Source organism: Solea senegalensis, linkage group LG11, assembly GCF_019176455.1.
Source record: "Solea senegalensis isolate Sse05_10M linkage group LG11, IFAPA_SoseM_1, whole genome shotgun sequence".
NCBI classification, from domain to species: domain Eukaryota; kingdom Metazoa; phylum Chordata; class Actinopteri; order Pleuronectiformes; family Soleidae; genus Solea; species Solea senegalensis.
Genome location: NC_058031.1, coordinates 16,756,367 through 16,775,319, shown reverse-complemented (window position 1 = coordinate 16,775,319; position 18,953 = coordinate 16,756,367). Strand labels below are relative to the sequence as shown.

The 18,953-nt window shown below is 41.8% G+C and overlaps 1 protein-coding gene across 3 annotated transcripts in view; it reads left to right on the top strand.

Moving 5' to 3' along the window:
* The window catches only part of bsna (bassoon presynaptic cytomatrix protein a), an 81,493-nt gene extending 62,876 nt beyond the window's left edge, over positions 1-18,617 (top strand). Inside the window, exons 8-16 of one of the 3 annotated variants that reach the window (XR_006361321.1) lie at positions 108-1,044; positions 4,139-5,798; positions 7,441-7,938; positions 9,676-10,010; positions 11,166-11,259; positions 12,350-12,481; positions 13,239-13,294; positions 13,965-14,113; positions 17,673-18,617. Coding sequence is in view for 1 of the 3 variants with exons in the window: in XM_044038594.1 (XP_043894529.1) it covers positions 108-1,044; positions 4,139-6,638; positions 7,441-7,938; positions 9,676-10,010; positions 11,166-11,259; positions 12,350-12,481; positions 13,239-13,279 (4,537 nt within the window). In the remaining 2 variants the exon portion in view is untranslated. Of the gene's footprint in view, positions 1-107; positions 1,045-4,138; positions 6,639-7,377; positions 7,939-9,675; positions 10,011-11,165; positions 11,260-12,349; positions 12,482-13,238; positions 13,295-13,964; positions 14,114-17,672 lie in introns of all 3 variants that reach the window. The other 2 variants (XR_006361320.1, XM_044038594.1) reach the window with 2 other exon arrangements.
* The last annotated feature ends 336 nt before the right edge of the window (positions 18,618-18,953 follow it).

The following is an 18,953-nucleotide window of genomic DNA, read 5'->3' as shown; positions in this document are numbered from 1 at the left end:
GCATACTTTGAATACAAAACATGTTCTTTTAAAACATTACTATGAAAAAATAACGACTAACAAAGCATTACTTCAATCCTTTCTTTTTATCTTCTCTTAATCATCAGGTATATGATGCGTCATCGCACCCGGAGGAGAGGTCGCAGTGTTGACTGCTCAGTCCAGACAGATGACGATGACGAGAAAACTGAGACAGAACACCCGGTCCGCCGAAGACGCTCACGTTTCTCTAGGCACTCTGAGTCCAATGCCGCCAGCAACAGCACTACTGCTACAACCAGTACAGCTCCTGACACAAAAACAGACATGTCCAAGATGGTATCTACCAGCATTGCTGTACAGACCATCAGGGAAATGTCTTGCCAGACAGAAGTAGAGCACCTAGGGAGAGTCTCCCCAGCAATCCATGTGACAGTACCAGATCCAAATAAAGTGGAGATTGTACACTACATCTCTGGTCCTGAGAGAACCCAAAAAGGGCAGTCTCTTGCATGCCAAACTGACCCAGAAGCCCAGTCACAAGGTGTTGTAGCTCCACAACTTAGTGTACCAACTACAGTCAGTCCTTATTCTTCCTCCACGAGTAGTGGAACACAACAATCCGGTACATCAGACCTTCTGACCCAGCAGCGCCAGCAGCAGCACATTGCAGCAAATGCAGCCAAGTTTGAGCGACGTCGCCCTGACCCACTTGACATTAACTACCAGCCTCACAACCACCTCCACAACGAGTCCATCTCCAGCATCATCCGGCAGCAGCAGACAAATCCAAAATCTCCGCAAGTCCTCTATTCTCCTGTCTCCCCGGTGTCCCCTCACCGCCTGCTGGAGACTTCCCTGTCTAGTGAGCGGCTGAACAAGGCCCATGTCACACCACAGCAGAAGTCCTACACAGCTGAGTCCCCCCAGCGACACCCATCTATGCCCCGACCCATCAAGAGCACCCAAAGATCCATGTCAGATCCTAAGTCCCTTAGCCCAACTACAGATGAACACACCAAAGCCAGGCTGACCCTGTATCAACAACAAGCCCTTCAGAGCCAGGTAAAGTCACTTAACTCATGCTGTTATTTTTACACATTAAAATAAAATAATAATAAGAAACAATCAGAATGAACACGGAGCTACTGTGAAGCTTTTACGTATGCTTCTACTAAGCTTCATACTATGCTAATATTTTTGCTAAAAATAGGCCATTTGCATGTGTTGCATTAGCTGTTTGTTGTTAACAAACACAAACCATCCAAAAGCATATCCACTGTGTGTGAGTGAGTGAGTGTTGGTCTGAAAATGAGATGGCGTCAAACACATTCCTGTCTTGAGGCAGTGGCGGAGTATTTCACTGTTACTTCAAGTGTTTCTCAAGAGAATAAAATGTACTGACATTTAACTGCAACACCTTTGACCTCCCTTAAAGGAGGAGATGGACATTTCTTAAGTGCATGTGCTCAGTCAAAAACAAATATAATTCACTTACAGCTGATGTGGTGAACTCCACTGCTTTGCTCCACAGAGTCCACAGAGGAAGTTCATGTTCAAGGTTCAACATCAGATACATTTGAGAAACAAATCTAGAAGTAGAAATATAGAATAAAACATATTTGGTTATTGATTGGATGGGGAGCCCTTGGACTGCACTTGCTTTAGACATAGACAATAGTTTGACTTTTATGTTGTTCAGTCGAGTCAAAACTTGCATAACAAGGCATAAATATTGAAAGACCTCTACAGGACAATGCCTTTAAATCTACAGTTTTTATTTTGTGAGTGCATGAATGTTTTATGTGAATGTTATGATGACTGATTGTTATGGAGTTTTCATATTTTATGATTCTTTTGTTTTCTATATCGTTTAGGGCAAGCAGTCTATTAGGTTTCACCCATTCCAAATTTACTACAAATGCCAAATAGCAAACCAATATGCAGTATCAACTTTACTTTTATTCTACATATTTTGTCCAAGAAACGTGTTCAACAACTTGCCCACTTACAACTAACTCTTAACAAGGTAGACTGAAAATGTTTCTGCTTGTTCATTTTACTTTTTGTACGTTGATAATGATGATGATGCACCCTAATATTCATTGGTGATCATCTGCTAAATGTATACCTTTGTTCATCCATGATAAGGACATCGATGAATTACTTTGATAGATTATGGCATAGAAAAAAACTGTACTTCAGTATCGGTATGGCGTGTTTACTTATAAAGCAGGAGCAATACATCTACAAAATTACAGTTGTATGCATTAAATCTATTACAGGGAGCAATGGCAGGTGGTAAACTGCTCTCATGTGAGAATGTTCTTGAGTAAAATGATTAATTTCTAAGACTGAATTAATAAGGAACTCATTATCCTTGAGAGAAATTCTCTACTGATCTCTGCTGATGTAGTGCACAGCTGCACCACACAAAGCAGCTATTTCATTTTACTTTTTACAATCATCTAGTTATTAAAATACTTTAACTTGACTGAAATCACTGTGTAACCAACATAATACACCAACATTGTGCTTTAGGGGGGAACAGCAACAAAGCGGGTTGCAGATGACCTCTGTGAACTTCCCCTTTTAAATCGCTAACCCAATTGTGAAACCCGAGGCTTCAGAACAGGAGTTCTGATTCTGATGGGTGACTTTACTACTGGTTGCAACTTGGCTGAAGCCAGTCCCAGCTGACTATGAACTGTGGGGTACACCCTGGACAGGTCGCCAGCAGCCCTATTTAGAGTTTCCAATTAACGTAATTACCAATTATGTATGTATTTTGACTGTGGAATATATATCGTGTTTTAAGCTAGCCTTACTTCCAGCCCTGACTGCAACTCTTGTTTGTTTGTTCTGTGGTCAAATCTGTCAAAGTGATGCTTCTGTAATTAACTAGATTTTTCCAATACTGCACTAGTGCTTGCAAGATGAATTGCTGATGTATTGGATTAAAGCCCCTCGATTAATAAGTGTCATGGTCTAACTTCCCCTCATCAATATTGAGTCATCGTAGCTGTGTGATTTTTCATACTATAAAATATTCTCTCCTCCAATGCTGTGAAGTGTCAGGGGTATATTTTCACTGCCCACATGCTTGGATTATATGATTAATAAGTTCCTGAGGGGATTTTTTTTTTAAATACGTCACCGCCTCCACACACACAGGCCGACATGATGAACAACACAGCATGATCTATTTTCAAATTCCAAATGCTGTGACATATGAAAAAAGAAAAGATTAACTCAGACATTCATTTCAGAGCAAGCTAGAGGCAAAAGCAGTCAAAGCAGTCCACAATTCAAGGCCAAGAAAACAAATTCAACTGAACAAAATTACACAAACACATTGCTTGTAGGTTCATTTCCATATATAGCTGCACCAGAAAATAATAAAAATGTAATGTCTGTATGCATTTGAGTAAAATATAAATATTCTGACTCCTTCACAGTATGGGGCTGACAGCTATCTTTCAATTGTTTTTATTAAAAGAAATATAATTAATTTGTTAGATTGATTTGTAGAACAGTTGCCATGTTAATAAGTTTGTATTTGTGTCTTCTAACACAAATCCACCTTTGTTTCCTGTTGTCCTTGTCTCTGTGTCTATTTGTGTCTCCTTTGTCTTCTGTATATATCCTACCGTTGCGTCCTCTTCTTGTTTTTATGTTCCTTGACCTTTTTTTCTCTTTGAGTTTTCCTCTCTTCTCCCCTCCCTGTTCTGTTCATCTCAACCCCACTTCATTTGAATTAACCTCCCTCAACAATATTTCCTTTTCTCTACCATTTTTTACTCATTTTTATTTCATCTTACATGTTCACATCATCCCCCTTTACTCTGCTCACTTCATCCTACCGCTCCCCTCACAATGATATTCATTCTTTTTTTGTCCTAAATCTCTTAATTATAATTTCTTCCTTCATCATGTTCCTATTTTGTATTGGGCCATCCTATAATCCCTGTTTCCAAAAACATATCTTATTTTCTCCACAACTTTTCTTACCCTGACTTTTTTCCATCTCACATTTCTTTTTATTCAACTTGCTCACTGTAATCACATTAATCACTCTCTACACTCCTTTGTTCTCCAACCCATTTCGTTCCATACTTCATTTGTGCTCCCATCGCTCCCTCCCTGTCTCTGTCTCCAGCTGGCAGCCCTTCAACAGAGCTCACTGCTCCGAAAGGTCAAGCGAACTCTGCCCAGCCCTCCTCCAGAGGAGACTACTGCATCAGCTCATCTGCCCATGATGACACCTGCCCTTCAACAGGTCTATCTGCCCTCCGTGCCCAGCCTCAAGCCCAGCTCTCGGTCTGGCCTGGCAGCTAAAGCCAGCCTCCTCAAAGACCTCACTCATGAGCTCAAGGCTGTGGAGCAAGAGTCGACCAAGCTGAGAAAGCAGCAGGCTGAACTGGAGGAGGAAGAGAAGGAGATTGATGCAAAACTGAGATACTTAGAGTTGGGAATCCACCAAAGGAAAGAGACATTGGTCAAGGAAAGGGAGAGGAGGGATATTGCCTACCTGAGGTGTATGGGGGATGCGAGGGACTATATGTCTGATAGCGAGTTGAATAATCTGCGTTTAGCAGCAGCTGCTGCATCACATGAGACCAATGGGCTACTGACAACAAGGCCAAGTACTGCCCCCCTCAGCCAGTTCACTGGTGAACTGAACACAGCAGCCCAGTACCCACCAACCTCATCTTTCCTCTCTTGTCAGTACCCCCAGAGCCAACCTGCAGCACCCGCTCAACAGTCAAGTGTGCCATACCAGTCTGCAACATTCAACCAGCCTCCCTATCCAACAGTGTCTCAGTCCCAGGCATTGCCACAGCCTACACCCCTCCAAAGCCACATCCCCCCTCCAGGACCTGCTTACCAATCTCAAACCTCATATCCTTCCCACACCTACCCCCAACCTCAGCCCCCATACCCCCAGACAGACATGGGGCTACCAGCTGCACCTCAGCCTCAGCCAGGGCAGACAGGTTTTGGGCCTGCACCACCAGGTCAACCTCCATACCCCACCCACAGCTCACCATATCCCAGTGCTGTGTCCTACCCTAGCCAGACCGCCCCATACCCTGTGCAGCCCCAAGCCGATATCCTGACTGTCCATCCTGGAAGACCGAGGCAGACCTCACTAGCCGATCTGGAACACAAAATGCCCACCAACTATGAGACAATCAGCAATCCCACAGTTGTGGTCACAACCACAGCCCAGGATGCTACTTATTCCAGTGCAGCTCCTGCATATGGTCAGTACACTGGAACAACAACCATGGCCAGCTCCTATGGCCCCTATGGCTCAGCACCAGTCTCCAGCAGCTATGGTGGGTATGCCACTGTGCCACCCAGCACTTATGGACAATATACTTCAACTGCAGCTAGTTCATATGGCCAGTATACTACAACCACTGCTAATACTTATGGCTACACTACCACCACAGCCAGTTCGTATGGACAGTACACTTCTACAGTTTCCAATGCTTATGGGCATTCTGTAGACAGTCCCTCAACTTACAGCACAGCAGAGGGGATGTACGGGGCTCCTGGCTTAGAGCAAAACATCCCAAGGAACTACATGATGATCGACGATGTAAGCGAGCTGACGGCAAAAGATGGGCTGGGCACGACGACAGTGGACATGATGCATCATGGCAGCAGTGGGCGATATCCAGGTGACATCCATAGCCACAGCGGCACCATTGGCAGCACAACGCGTGGGGGAAGTGGCGGCTCCTCGTATGGCAGGGCACCCGAGGAGGAAGCAGCGATGCAGGAAGAGCTGTACGACCACCATGGCAGGGGTAAGAGCAGCTACAGGCACGGACCTCTAGGGGGCAGCAGCAGCAGCGTGAGCTCTAGCATGGGTGGGGGATCCTCCTATTACTATGACTATGACTACAAACATGGCAGCATTCGCTCCGGGGTACAGAAACCTTCGCCATCCTCCAGAAGCCTTATGGCTCCTGCTGTCATGTCCTCCAAGCGCAGCAAGCACAGAAAACTGGGGAGTATGGAGCAAAAAATCTCCAAGTTTTCTCCCATTGAGGAGGCTCGGGATGTTGAGGCAGACCTGGCCTCCTATGCCTCCGGAACAGGTGGGACATACTCCTCTTCCCACATTCGAGGGCGCCAGCTGATTGAGGATTATGGCTTCAAGAGGAGTGCTTTTGATGGTGGCAGTGGCACTACTCATGGCAGTCGATACTGTGGTTCGATGGTGGACGACGATGATCGAATTTACTACACCTCCACTGGCCGCTCCCGTTCCACTGGCTATGGCATGGACAAGATCTCAGCCAGGGACTACTCTGGTTATCGCAGCCGATCCTATGAAAGGGATGATCGCTCCTACCGATCCAGCTATAGCCAGGGGCGCCACCCAACCCGACAGTACTCTGAAGAGGAGAGTCCCCTCAGTCCACTGGGGAGGTTCATGGGTTCTGGTCGATCATCAAGCTTAGGTCCCAACCCATATGACAGTCGCAGCAGTAAATATCCTTGCTATGACGGCCAGTATGGTTCCAGCCACTCGCTGCCAGATGTACAAGACCACATACGGGACCTTCCCAGGACACATGTCTACAAATCGGATGATACATACATTATAGACGATTATTATTGTGCTGTGTCAGACAGTGAAGGTAATTCTGGGAGATGAACGCCCTCCTACTACTGCCCCCTCCGTTTATCTAAACGTCCCCCACCCACCCAGAGGCTAGGCTTAGCAAAGAAAAAGAAAGACAGTGATAGCTGTTGCATGCTGATGTTTTCTTCTTCCTAAGTCACTTGGAGCTCTCTTATCAGTGGACTGCTGTCTGTCTGTCTGCCTGCCTGTCCGTACTTCCGCCTGTTCGTCCAATCGTCTGTCTGTCCAGTACTCGCATGGTTCTTCGACGTGGTCGTTTTCTTCGTTCGCTGCACTGATTCACTTGAAAGGTCTTCTTTGCACGACACAGATGCATTGTGTTGTCTTTACAGGGTTTTATATATAATTATGTCTTTGGTATTATATATGTTTTCATTTATTTATTGTTTACACTGCAAAACTGTCCCTCACAAACAATTCTACATAAGCTTTACTTTTTATTGCCTCACTGCAATAATCATACTCATGGCATCAATAATTTCAAAGAGAGACTGCTCTTTTGCAGGGCAGTTGTTTGGAAGCTGAAAATAATTTGAGCACCAAAACATCTGCCACAATGGCCAGTTTAGCAGTGTTTGTTTTGTCCTCTTTACACAGTCTTTAATGTGTCAAGGCATTATGGCGTGTATATATTGCATGGATGTAAAACCTTTTATTTTATTTTCTGTCTTCTCCTTCCTCTTCCTTTCTTTTGCATGCGTTTGGTCTTCTTCCTGTCTCCTTTCTTCTCTCAGCCTGCATGCCGCTGTCTCCAAACGACATGGAGATTGACTGTGATCTGCTCTCGGTTTCCAAAGCCTACCACCTGGGCCAGGAAGAAACAGACTGGTTTGAGAAGCCACGCTCCAGTTCTCGACACTACGGCGGGAGCCACTCAACTGGGAGAACCCGGCACGCTGTCAAACATACCTACCATGACTATGATGAGCCTCCCGAGGAAGACCTGTGGCCCCAGGATGAGTATGGCCATGGAGGGCGACACTCTTCGTCCCGTGACCACAGGCACCATGGTAGCACTAGTCGTCACTCAACCTCGTCACGTCATTCAGACGAACGGTCCTCAAGGTCATCCAAGGCACACCCCAAAGACCCATCGTTGAGACACGACCCATCAGGAAGATCTTCTTCCTCGGGAAGGCGTGGAGAATCGAGGTCAGGGGGCTACCACGCTTCTGACTACTCACGGGATCCATCCGGACACCATCATGGCCAGCGCTCCTCCAGGCAGGGAGATCCACACAGATCCTCACGCAGCAAATCCCAGCAGCCACTTGACATGCAGGGCCAACCAGCAGGTACACAGGACATCCTTTCACCCAACATCAGGTTTACATCTCAGTGTAAATCAAAGTTATTATTTTTATTATAATATTATTATAATGATTATTAATTAATATTTTTTTTGTAAATCTCAAAGTCTTTGACACTACAGAACACATGTTATCCAACTACTTGTTACCTGAACATTAAATCAATACAGTTTTTAATTGATTTTGCATCTCTTCAAAGACAACAAAGGTATGATGTACAGTATATTACACTTCCATCCGTCTGTTCCATCTGATCTGTCTGTCTGTCGATTGCATAACTGTCCTACCGTTCACATGACAGGATTCAAACTTGGCTGTCTACTTGGAAGGTGACTTACTAAGGGCTTTGACATTGTTTCAATAATGCAAAGTAAAAGGGTATGGGTGTTTTTTTGCTAGTTGTTACGTCATTTTGGCAAAATGACCTGCTCTTTTCATTTTAGGATTAAAAAAATTCGACCTCATTCAAATTCTTCTCAGTGTAGATCGTTTGGAACCCATCCAGAATGATGAGATAAGCCAAAATGTCTTAATGTAAAATAATTCACTTATTTGCAAACATTTGAAACTTTATTTCAAAACTTTTTAGTAAATCAGTGGGCTAAAATTTACTGTAATACTACAGACATCCATTGTCTATCGCTTTATCCTCCACATGAGGGTTATGGGGCTACTGGCACCGATCTCAGCTGACATAGGGCGAAAGGCGGGCTACACTCTAGACAGGTTGCTAGTCCATCGCAGGGCCAACATATACAGACGAGCAATCATTCAGTCACAGCTACAGGGCAATTAACCTTTGCATGTTTTTCAACTGGGAGGAAACTGTAGAAAACGCACGCACACACAGGGACAACATGCAAACTCCACACAGAAAGGATCGGACTGGGGCGCTTTTTGCTGTAAGGCCAAATAATAGCATACAAATACGATAAGACAATATAGATGATTTCAATCTATATTGGAAAGTTTCCCCTTAAAGACAACTGACTGGTAGTAAAAGGGGCTGGCTTATATTTTTGCAGTAGTTGTATGTGACGCTCCATGCATATAGTCGATTGTGTTCATGTACGCCACAGACATTAGGCATCTCAGGCATTGTAGTTGAGATCGTTCCTGTTAATTTCTTATGAAAGCCTGAGGCAGAAATATTTAATATCCCTTGTGCGGATGGAGTTTGATGTTCTTTGAAAATCAACTGTCTCCTCAGGGATCAACAGCTTTTAAATTAACGGCAGTAAGTGCAACTTTTCAGAGGATCTCCATGGTTGTGTTTTTGGTAGCAAACGCATTAAATGTCTGGTATGATCATTGCTCATGAAAAAGAAAAAAAAACAGTCGTGTCCATCCAAAAGATGGACGTAGAAAACAGGCTTAGTATTTGTTCACTAATAATCTTAACATATATTTTATTTTAAATTTGACTTCTCTCTTAGTTTCTTTAATTCATAATTTAAAATGTATTAGATGACTGGCTTTCAGCTTAGACAGTGTCTTTGGCCCCTGCTATATTTTTTCAATCCTAATAGGTTCAGACTTGTGGTGATAGTCAGGTATGATTTAGGGCACTGCAAATTATCTGTTTTCTCTCATAGTATGTGTGTGATGTGGTTGCTCAGTCTTGCGGCCTTCCTTGTACCATCTCTAATTCTTGTTTAAGTTATGAAAAATAAGTGCAAACCTTTCCCAAAATATCTGTTAATGACGCTGTCCTCCATTCAGGCTCCTCCAGATCTGGTAGCAGCTCTTCACGAGCTCAGGGCCCAGCTGGTGGGCCCACAGGATCAGGACGACAGGGGGGTCCTGGTTCCCAAACAGATGGGGGACCAGGACAGAGGGCCCAGCTCCAACAACAAGCTCAGACATCAGCTGCAAGGACAGGTCAGCCTGGCGCCTTAGCAACATCTGGCCCTCAGCAGCAGACCCCAACCCAGGGTCAAGGCATGGGCATGGGCATGGGGCAAGGCCAGCCTAAGCCAGGGCAGATGGGACCAGCAGGTGGACCTATGGGGCAAACCAGGCAGACGGGTCCGGTGGGAACCACACCAGTCACCATGGTGAGTAAATCTGAAATGAGAGTGAGTTGTGATCAGGCGCTGAAATAATGAAAAAACGTTAGGTATCGTGAACCGTTACGGAAGTATTTCAAAGTTATTCATGACATTCACTTCCACTGCTGAAAGGCTTTCATGATTTCCATATTGCGGCACTGAGAGCAAATTGAAATAATTCATACGGTGCGATATCAAGTTCTCCTGAAATTATTCTGAAAGCTTCATTGTGACAGGAAGCCATAAAGAGTATATGTAAATTCTGGCATGGGCAATTATTCAGTCTGCAAACTCTTTCACTTGCACCCTCATGTTTCGGTCCATTGTGTAATTAAAAGCATTGATTAAGTGGCTCTGAATGGCAAAATGCTGCACTCTGCATGATAAGGCTTCACGTCTGCTTTGCTGCGGCTAAACTGGAGTCTGTGGCAAACAAATCTAGAATTATATATGACAAAGTGGTAAGAGTCCTGAATCTGTCACATCAGGTTTATTTCATAAAAGAGAAAACAGATGACACTGGTAGTAATAAATACAGAGAAATGGGCCATATTTCCTGCGTTCACACGCGTTAATAACTAATTGTGATGGTTTCCAGGAAAGATCTGCTGTACATCTTCCCTGAGGCTGTTCTCTGGTAGCGCAGTAAATGTATCATGTGCCATGTTTAGCTGTTTGGCTACAGTGTCTGAAATGTTATTGTATGATATTATGTGATAATCCTCATATCAAGTGTGTGAATCCCTGTTTACTGAGGGCAGCTGTGTCAATATGCTATCTGCTGCAGTAATCAGAAATTCATTCCCCATCTTAGATATTTTAGCCATAACCACATATGATTTTCCTAGAGAAGGCACTGCTCTCTGTGAAAGGAGAAATAGGTAACTGATATTCTTTTTTCCCACAGATTTGAGTGTGTTGACAAGGTCTATTTATCATTTTTATTGGTCAGTAAACTGTCACAACACTGGAGGCGAGCGTCTCTCTCTCTCTCAGTCGTCCTCGTACCAAAAGTAACGTCTCTGTGAATCATTTTCATGATTCACCAGCTTCCTCTGTTTTGATTTCAAATGCTGTACTGTAAACGAGGGTAAACACTGAGGCGTTTGTGTTTTTCTTCACATTCTCTCCCTTTTTTTTCTCCTCCATCTTTTTCTGCAGGCCAAGATCGACACGCCCCCTGTGACAGCAATTGGAGCAAAGGCAGCACCTGTCATGGCTTCAAAAGCAGCTCAGCCCCCACTCACAGGCATAGGTACACACACGCACACACACATCCCCATGTTTTGCCAGCTGCAAACCACTGTGTCCATATTATGTAACTGCTGTGTGCTGTCTCATCTAATCTGAGATTTATCTTCAGATAATCCCACATTGGAAAACACAGGTTTCACGCCATGACACTTGATCAGCCTGAATATGCCAAGTCACACTAGTCAATATGGTATTTAGTGGTTTAGTTAATTTGCCGGGTAGGTAAAAGGAGTAGATGCTTATAGACGGACGCCTCCTTGGTAATTAAACGGCCAATCGATATATATGTGCTTTACTTTTTTCTGACATTTCCAACACTTCTTTTTGGCATGTTGGGTTAAAAGACATCCTGTCCTACAGGCACTTATTCATGCTCAGTCTTTCTGGGAATAAATTTGCCTTTGAGGACTTTAACTTAGTAAGTCAGTTACGATAAATCCATAATTTTCCTGGTCAGAACAAGACAATACAAGAGTAACAGGCTGAAGTGGCTGAATCTGTAGCGTCATGGGGCTGGAGGAAAACTTAAATAGGGCAACTATTGCTACTGGAGGACTTTAACCCTTTAACACCTAAGCCTCAAAATGTCTGTCTGGACTTTTATTTGCTCATTTGAACAATAAAAGGACCAGAAAATGTTATTTTGCCAGAATAACGTTCAATATCTGGCTGTTATTTACAGTTTACTGCATGTTAAAATAGTGTATTAACAATTTTAAATAAAGAAAAACAAAAAGATTTTGGGTGTATAAAACATATTTAAAATACCATTTGTTTGAGTTTTTGACATAAATAATAATAAAAAAAAAAATTACAATTCATACAAGCAGGTGATTTTACACTCATTGCAACATTTCTGCCAAATGAAAATAATTTAAACAAAATGTTACACACTGGACTAAGAAAGTTATCATAAGTAAAGAAAAAAATGATAACAATTATAAACTTAAAGGAATACTTCACCGATAGCGTAACTGTTAGCAAAGTTGGCGGACACTGTTTACGTTCTACTGATACTGATATACTGATTCCATATTTCCTTTGGATCTTTTTGTCTTTGTTTTCGTCTTCCACTGACTGTTTGTCTCCAGGCTCCAAGGCCGCACCGAGACCAGGAGGCATTGGCAGTGCAGCAGCAGGTCAGCCGGGCATGGAGGGAGACAACGTGTTTTCCAAGATCCTGCCGGGAGGAGCTGCTGAGCAGGCCGGCAAACTGGGAGAAGGTATAACAAACTGGGAGATATATATATACTGTATACATATATATATATATATACACATTTATATATAATCAAGTATACTTATATTTGTTACTGTACTGTAATATTTTCCTTATTTCATGACTTCCTGTACATATCAACCTCCAAACATCTGTTTTAAGAGATATTTCTTGTTGGACGGTGAATTTAACAACGACAAATGACTGAATTTGGAAAATACTGTATGCACATTAAAGGTTTTCAACATACTGTACTTCAGAACCTCCAGACTTTCTTCTTTAGGTCTTTAGTAATAAAGCACTCAAGCCATGTGTGCAACTGCTTTTGCCTATAATTACTTGCTTTGAATGTACATAATATGCAAATGAGTACAACATAATGAAAACAAAGAGACAAAAAAAATATCCGCTAAAATGAAAACTACATACACAAAGCTGAGGCAAAGATTTACAAGAAGTATCTGTGTAACATTATGAACATTACAAACAATTATACTATTGTACTTTTAGTATTATAAATGAATTAGCATCTTATGACGTCTTATAAGTGGATTATTGATAGAGCTTATAAGTGTCTATATGTTAATTATGATTTTATTTAAACGTAGACTTATTGACAAAATAAAATGTTTCCAAATCAAGTATTAAATGAATTCCAAAGTGTAATAACAATCTTTCCTGAATGCCAACACATCTTTCTGTCAAGTTTCTCACTTCACACCGCACGTTAACACGTCCTTTTCCTGTCCAATTTTCCGCAGCTATCACCGGTTTTGGCAAGAAGTTCACCTCTTTCTTCTAAGGTGCTAAGATTAAGGTAGGTTTTCTAATTATCAGAGGAAAGATAAGGGCCCAGACACACAAACACCCATTTATTTCAGTGGAGCAGTTTGTTTTGTGAGTTCATTATTCCCAAAGAAAACTTCATTTTGCCTCAATCACATGGACAAAAGGCTGAATTTGGCCCACAGCGTGACTGTACAACGGAGAAGACACACAAGCAAAGACTAAAGCAGCCACCTGCGTCACAGCAGCAGTATTCTTCTTCTTCAGTGTTTCATGTATTAGAAGCAAATGGAAACATTTCGCCTTCACGTCGGTGAACTTGTATCTCACACATGAGGTATAAAAATAAACCTTTGAGATGCTGCAAGATCAAAGTCGACCAGGACGTTGACAATCGTGCTGTCAGCAGAGCAGAGTGGGCAGCTCAGTTGTTCACATTGGAACAGGCAGTATTGTGTTCCTAGAACAATGTGTCTGTGTCCAAGTGTGTCCCCTTCCTTCCCCCCCCTTCATTTCCTCTGGCTGTTATGTGTGTTACACACCACACGCGAAACAGCACCAAACCAACAAAACACGCGCTCACTAAACAAACACAGTCACACCAGAGAAGAAACTAAACCACAACAAACGGCACCAAACAAAACTGCTGATCTCTCTAATGTGAAATCTGTGTGTGTGTGTGTGTGTGTGTGCATTTGCAGGATGATATAAATATTGAAGCGATAAAGTCACGAGGCCTCGTACCAGAAAAACCTGTGAAGTTTCCTCTGCCCTTTGTTTTACTGAAAGAGAGAGGAAGGAGAGAGAGAGAGGGGAGTTGGGGGAGCAGAGAGGAGAGCTGAGCACACTGGTGAGTTTTTCAATCTTGCAAACAACTGATTTTTACTAGATCATTTAAACAATTTAGGCTCCGCTGCTCCCAATTCAATCGGCTGATCAGTCCAGACAATTGAGTGTGGTTGAGATCCAGCTCCTTTTGTTCAGCTGCAATTACAATCCAGTTTTAGACATTAATATAAATGAAATCTGAACTGGCAATTACTACACTACTATTATGACGGAGGCTGGGCAGTATATTCTATATTACTGTGTAAGTTGAAGTACATAAAATACATGCATGGTATTCATAACTGTTTCATCATTTTTATAATCACAAGACTAATTCATGCCATATTCATGAGCACAGCATAGTCTTACACATGGCGTGTTATAGTGACCCACATAAACTCGTTAAATCTGCTAAAACTGAATAACTTTATTGAGTGTTCTGTGATTAAAAAACACATCCACTGTATCCGCTGTATTTGTTTATAGTGTCTGAACATACAGTATGAAATATGCTGAGAGTAATTGCTTTGCCGTTAAATCTTCGGTGAATAAAGGAAATGCAAATGAGCCACACATAATTATCATATTTCCTGACACTGATGTCAGTTCATTTCATGGCTCTGAGAAAAGGTGCAGATGTGTGTGTGTGTGTGGCGCGTGGTGGTGAGGCAGTAAAAATAGAAGCAGCAACACAAGGAAAATCTTACACCGGCTTCTTTGTGTTTTTCGCCAGTGCAGACGTACGCGCGTGGTGCAGTTGTATTTCAGAGTGTGCACTAGGGCTGAGAATCCCACGGAACCTCACAATACGATACACGGTCCACGACACCAATAATAATCCCGATACAAGGGTTCTGTGATTGTCAGTTTATCGCATGACAGTCACATAGTGATACATCACGATATTTGTTATTGAAGTGCAGGATTTGTCTTCTTATTCACAGCATAATGTCGCTTCCTCTGTCTTTTATATTGATGCTTGCCCTCCAATTATCCCATTGCACGAAGATGGACAAGGATATATCACCAAATACCCCTCGTGTGCACAGTGTTGCATTATTTGCACGACGAGCTGGCGTTTTTGAACCGTTTGTGTGTCTTCTGTGCCGACCTGTGCTCACTGACTGCTGCTGAGGTCTTGCTCTCTCACTTCCTGTCAATCCTCACTCCTCTCTCTAAAGCTGTCTCGTTCACGCCTTCTGTAACTGTAACAGTCTACCCAATTATTCTTTTTTTTGCTCTGTATCTGCAGCTCCTACCTTCATCCCTCCTCTACAAATGTCTTGCACTTTCTGCCTCGCTCTCTTTCTCACACACACACCTGACACTCACCCGACAGTTTGCGGACACACAAAGGTTTATAGGTCACATATTCAGGAGTCGCTGTTTTCGTCTTCTTATGTGTTGTTGAGTCAAAGTTATGATTTATTTTATGTCACATTTTTAGTAGTGATATAAAGGAGCAATACTCGTGCAGAAGTCACAAAATAGACAGTTTTTTCTTTAGTTTAGAACTTTGAACTGTGACGTATTTCCACATTTCACAAATTCAATCCGATTTTAAACATTTTGAGTACTTCATGCGCAGGTGTGTTTATAAAATTCATCTTTAGAGAAAAAAAAGGATATAAGAAACTCTTTATTGTACATTCTTATGTACGTTTAAACATAGAAATGGAGGAAAGCGGCCAAAATGTGGGTTGGTGGGTTAATAAAGCCTAACATCAAACTAATACTTCTGTTGTATTTCAGCATTAAAAATATCATTTTGGTTAAAGAGCTTCTACATACTGGTGTATTAACCATGAAAAAATAAAACATAACAAAATGATTTTGATAATTACAAATGCGGTTCATTTAGGGCAGCTGTGGCTTTGGGTGGTGGTAGTGTTGATATTATGTTTCTATACACTGTGGTGTCACGCAGGAGGAGGACAAGGTCACAGGTCAAAGGTCAAATACATGAAAAAAAAACCCACAGGTGACAGGAATTTCGGTTTTCTTCTTTTCACCTCGACTTCTGCCCCCACTGTTTATTTTGTACTGTATATGCAGGCGGATGTAGGAGGATCAGAGGGTAGAATTATTTTCCTGTAATTAATAAATGCAACGCTTCAACCAGATGCATTATCCAGAGATGCGCTTAGTGGATGAGCATAAATCAAGTGACATTGATTTGATTTAAAAAAACAAAACAAAAAAACACCAAAAAACAAAAATGAATTAAGAATCTCCGGCAGCTCTGTTTGATAAATTTGACAACAAAATGCTTGCTGTTGTTCAAGTAAAAAGCTTCCACTGCGTTTTCTGTGAGCGGTGACTGCTGACAATAAATACAGTTTACTCATTTATCTTCACAAATGTTGCAAGACAAATTGGTAAAAACAGACCAATGCAAGTATTATCATCCATATTATTAATTACGGAGGAGATTGAATTTTTTTATTATTATTTTAAACCCTGATTTACACACAGTTCTGTCTTAGTCCACCAATATAGTAGATATGTTGTTTTATCAGTGCTATAGCAACCATATGGTATAACTATTTCTTAGTCACACATCCAGATGATACATGAATCACATGTACTGTATGCAGTTTTAAAATAACAAAGTGTGAAGAGGCTCTTAAACCTGGAGTGAAACCCAAATGAATGTTATTGGTAAAAACAGAGTTCAACTCAACTCAGTCACATCATTAACCCTGAGAACACACAGCATCCTGTGCAATCTGATGAAAACTGTTTTTCATTTTCCCCAACTACATAAATGTTAAAAAATTTGGAAATAACGTCACAGGTCAAAGTTCACTTGGCTCTTTTTTATGAACAAAAAGAAAAGAAAAACACACAAATTTTGTGACTTGTGCACAATAATTGCTACTGTGTGACCTGAGAGCCTGAATCTAATTATTCACTAGGTCCATGGTGCATTTCTTCAGCTTAAGCACCACCTAGTGGCCAGCTTTATTTTTACACCGTCTCAGCTCAATGCTACCGTCACCTTCATGTATGTGTTTTTGTAATTCATGACACAAGGAAACTATACAGCCCTTTGTTAGTGGAGAGTTTGTAAAAGTCTTTATTGTCGACTCTTTTATACACAGAGAACTTTGTGAGCACAAGTCATAAAGAAATTCTATCCATGGTCATCCATGAATGCTTAAACATTTAAATATAAAACAGTCTCTATGATTATTTAATCTTCTTAAATGCCAATATTTCTTGGTTTCTTTGTTCTCTGTAATGAAGACATCATTAAAACCTTTGAGAACATCGTTATTTTTGAGATAATGATCGTGAATCATTGCCAACATCATGTGGGCGAACAGTCCGCATAATACTTCTTGATTGTGATGTGAATGCTGCATAATCTAAAAAGTCGAGCTTCAGTTCAACAGTTACCGTGTTATAGATTTAAAACAAGTATATGAAAAAAATGAACCGCTATGTGAGAATTGAAAGATATGAATTGTTCCAACATGTATGCGTTGCATTTTAATTGGCAAATAACTGAACGATGAAATCGCAGCCGTAGCGATTTGATAATAGCGTTTTCTTTCTTTATTGTGTTTATTTTACAGATCATTCCAGGTCAACATCCACCTTCAGCAGGACTGTTTCCATTCATCCAGCATTCTCAGGCAAAGACTTCAAATCAAACAGCTGCAGAGCCTCTGGATCCACATCGTGTAGGAGTGAAATCCATCCCCGCACCTTCAGTGAACAAAGAAGAGAAGCAGAGGTTTCTCTGCGCTGCTCTTTCCCCACAGAAGCAAAGACAGGGGACACTTACGTCACCAGAGACCGACACAGATGTCACCATCGGAGTCCATGTACCAACGTCCAAGAGGATTTAGCTCTAAAACCACGATGAAGGGAAAACAGAGGGATGATCTTATTCTACAACTGGAGAATGGTAACTTAACCACAGGCAAGGTGGCGTCTGAGTGCGTCAGAATCTTTGTGTGACAGTCCTGTGCTCATAGATGGAATAACTGCAATCAACCAGCTCCTCTCCTCTTTTCTATCTCGTCTCAAAGTTAACAAAAAAAGTGGGAATGGATTTTATTTTTTCTCTTAAAGTCCTGCAGGTTTTTCTGGTACTGAAGACCTCCTGTTACATCACCTGACAAGAGGGAAGTGTCATTTTTGAATGAATAGGACGACAGCGATGTCGCCGACACAGACGGAGTGCGTCGGCGAGCATTTTCTTTCCACGGTTTCTATTTACATTCCAGATGGGAACTGAACCTGTTGCTCCCCCTCTTCCTCACCTCCCTGTGTTTCTTGAATGCCGAGTCTTCTTCCTTTCTTTCTTTCTAATCCCCCACCCGACGATCCTCAACTTTGCCATGTCTTTAAAAAGAAAACAGAAAAAAAAGTGTATTGTGGATTTAAAAAAAAACAACAACAAAAAGTAGGAATTTGGAATGCATGAAACTTTATATCCAAGACCTTACACTGTTCATCATGACTTAACCAAGGCCATAAAGACACTGGGAAAAAAAAAAAATAAAAAATCCAAGCTCGATGACGCAAATAACGACAAAGAAGAAGAGAGATTACTGAAGCAACACAGGAACATGGCCACAGGAGTGAGAGACGTTCTAGTTTATTTATTTATTTATTTATTTTGTTTGTTATTATATTTGTTCATTTGACTGGTATCAAAGTATATGTGGTTGGGTTGTTTTTCAGCCATTACAAGCCATTGAAACAACATTTACCTGCAGTGCTGGTGTAGGCGGGGTTCCTCCAAACGCTCCACCCACATCGCGGCTGTCGCCAGTCGTTACCATTTATCGTATTCTCGTTATTCTTGTTTCGTTGCCTCTTGTTTATGTCGCAGGTTACCAGAATCG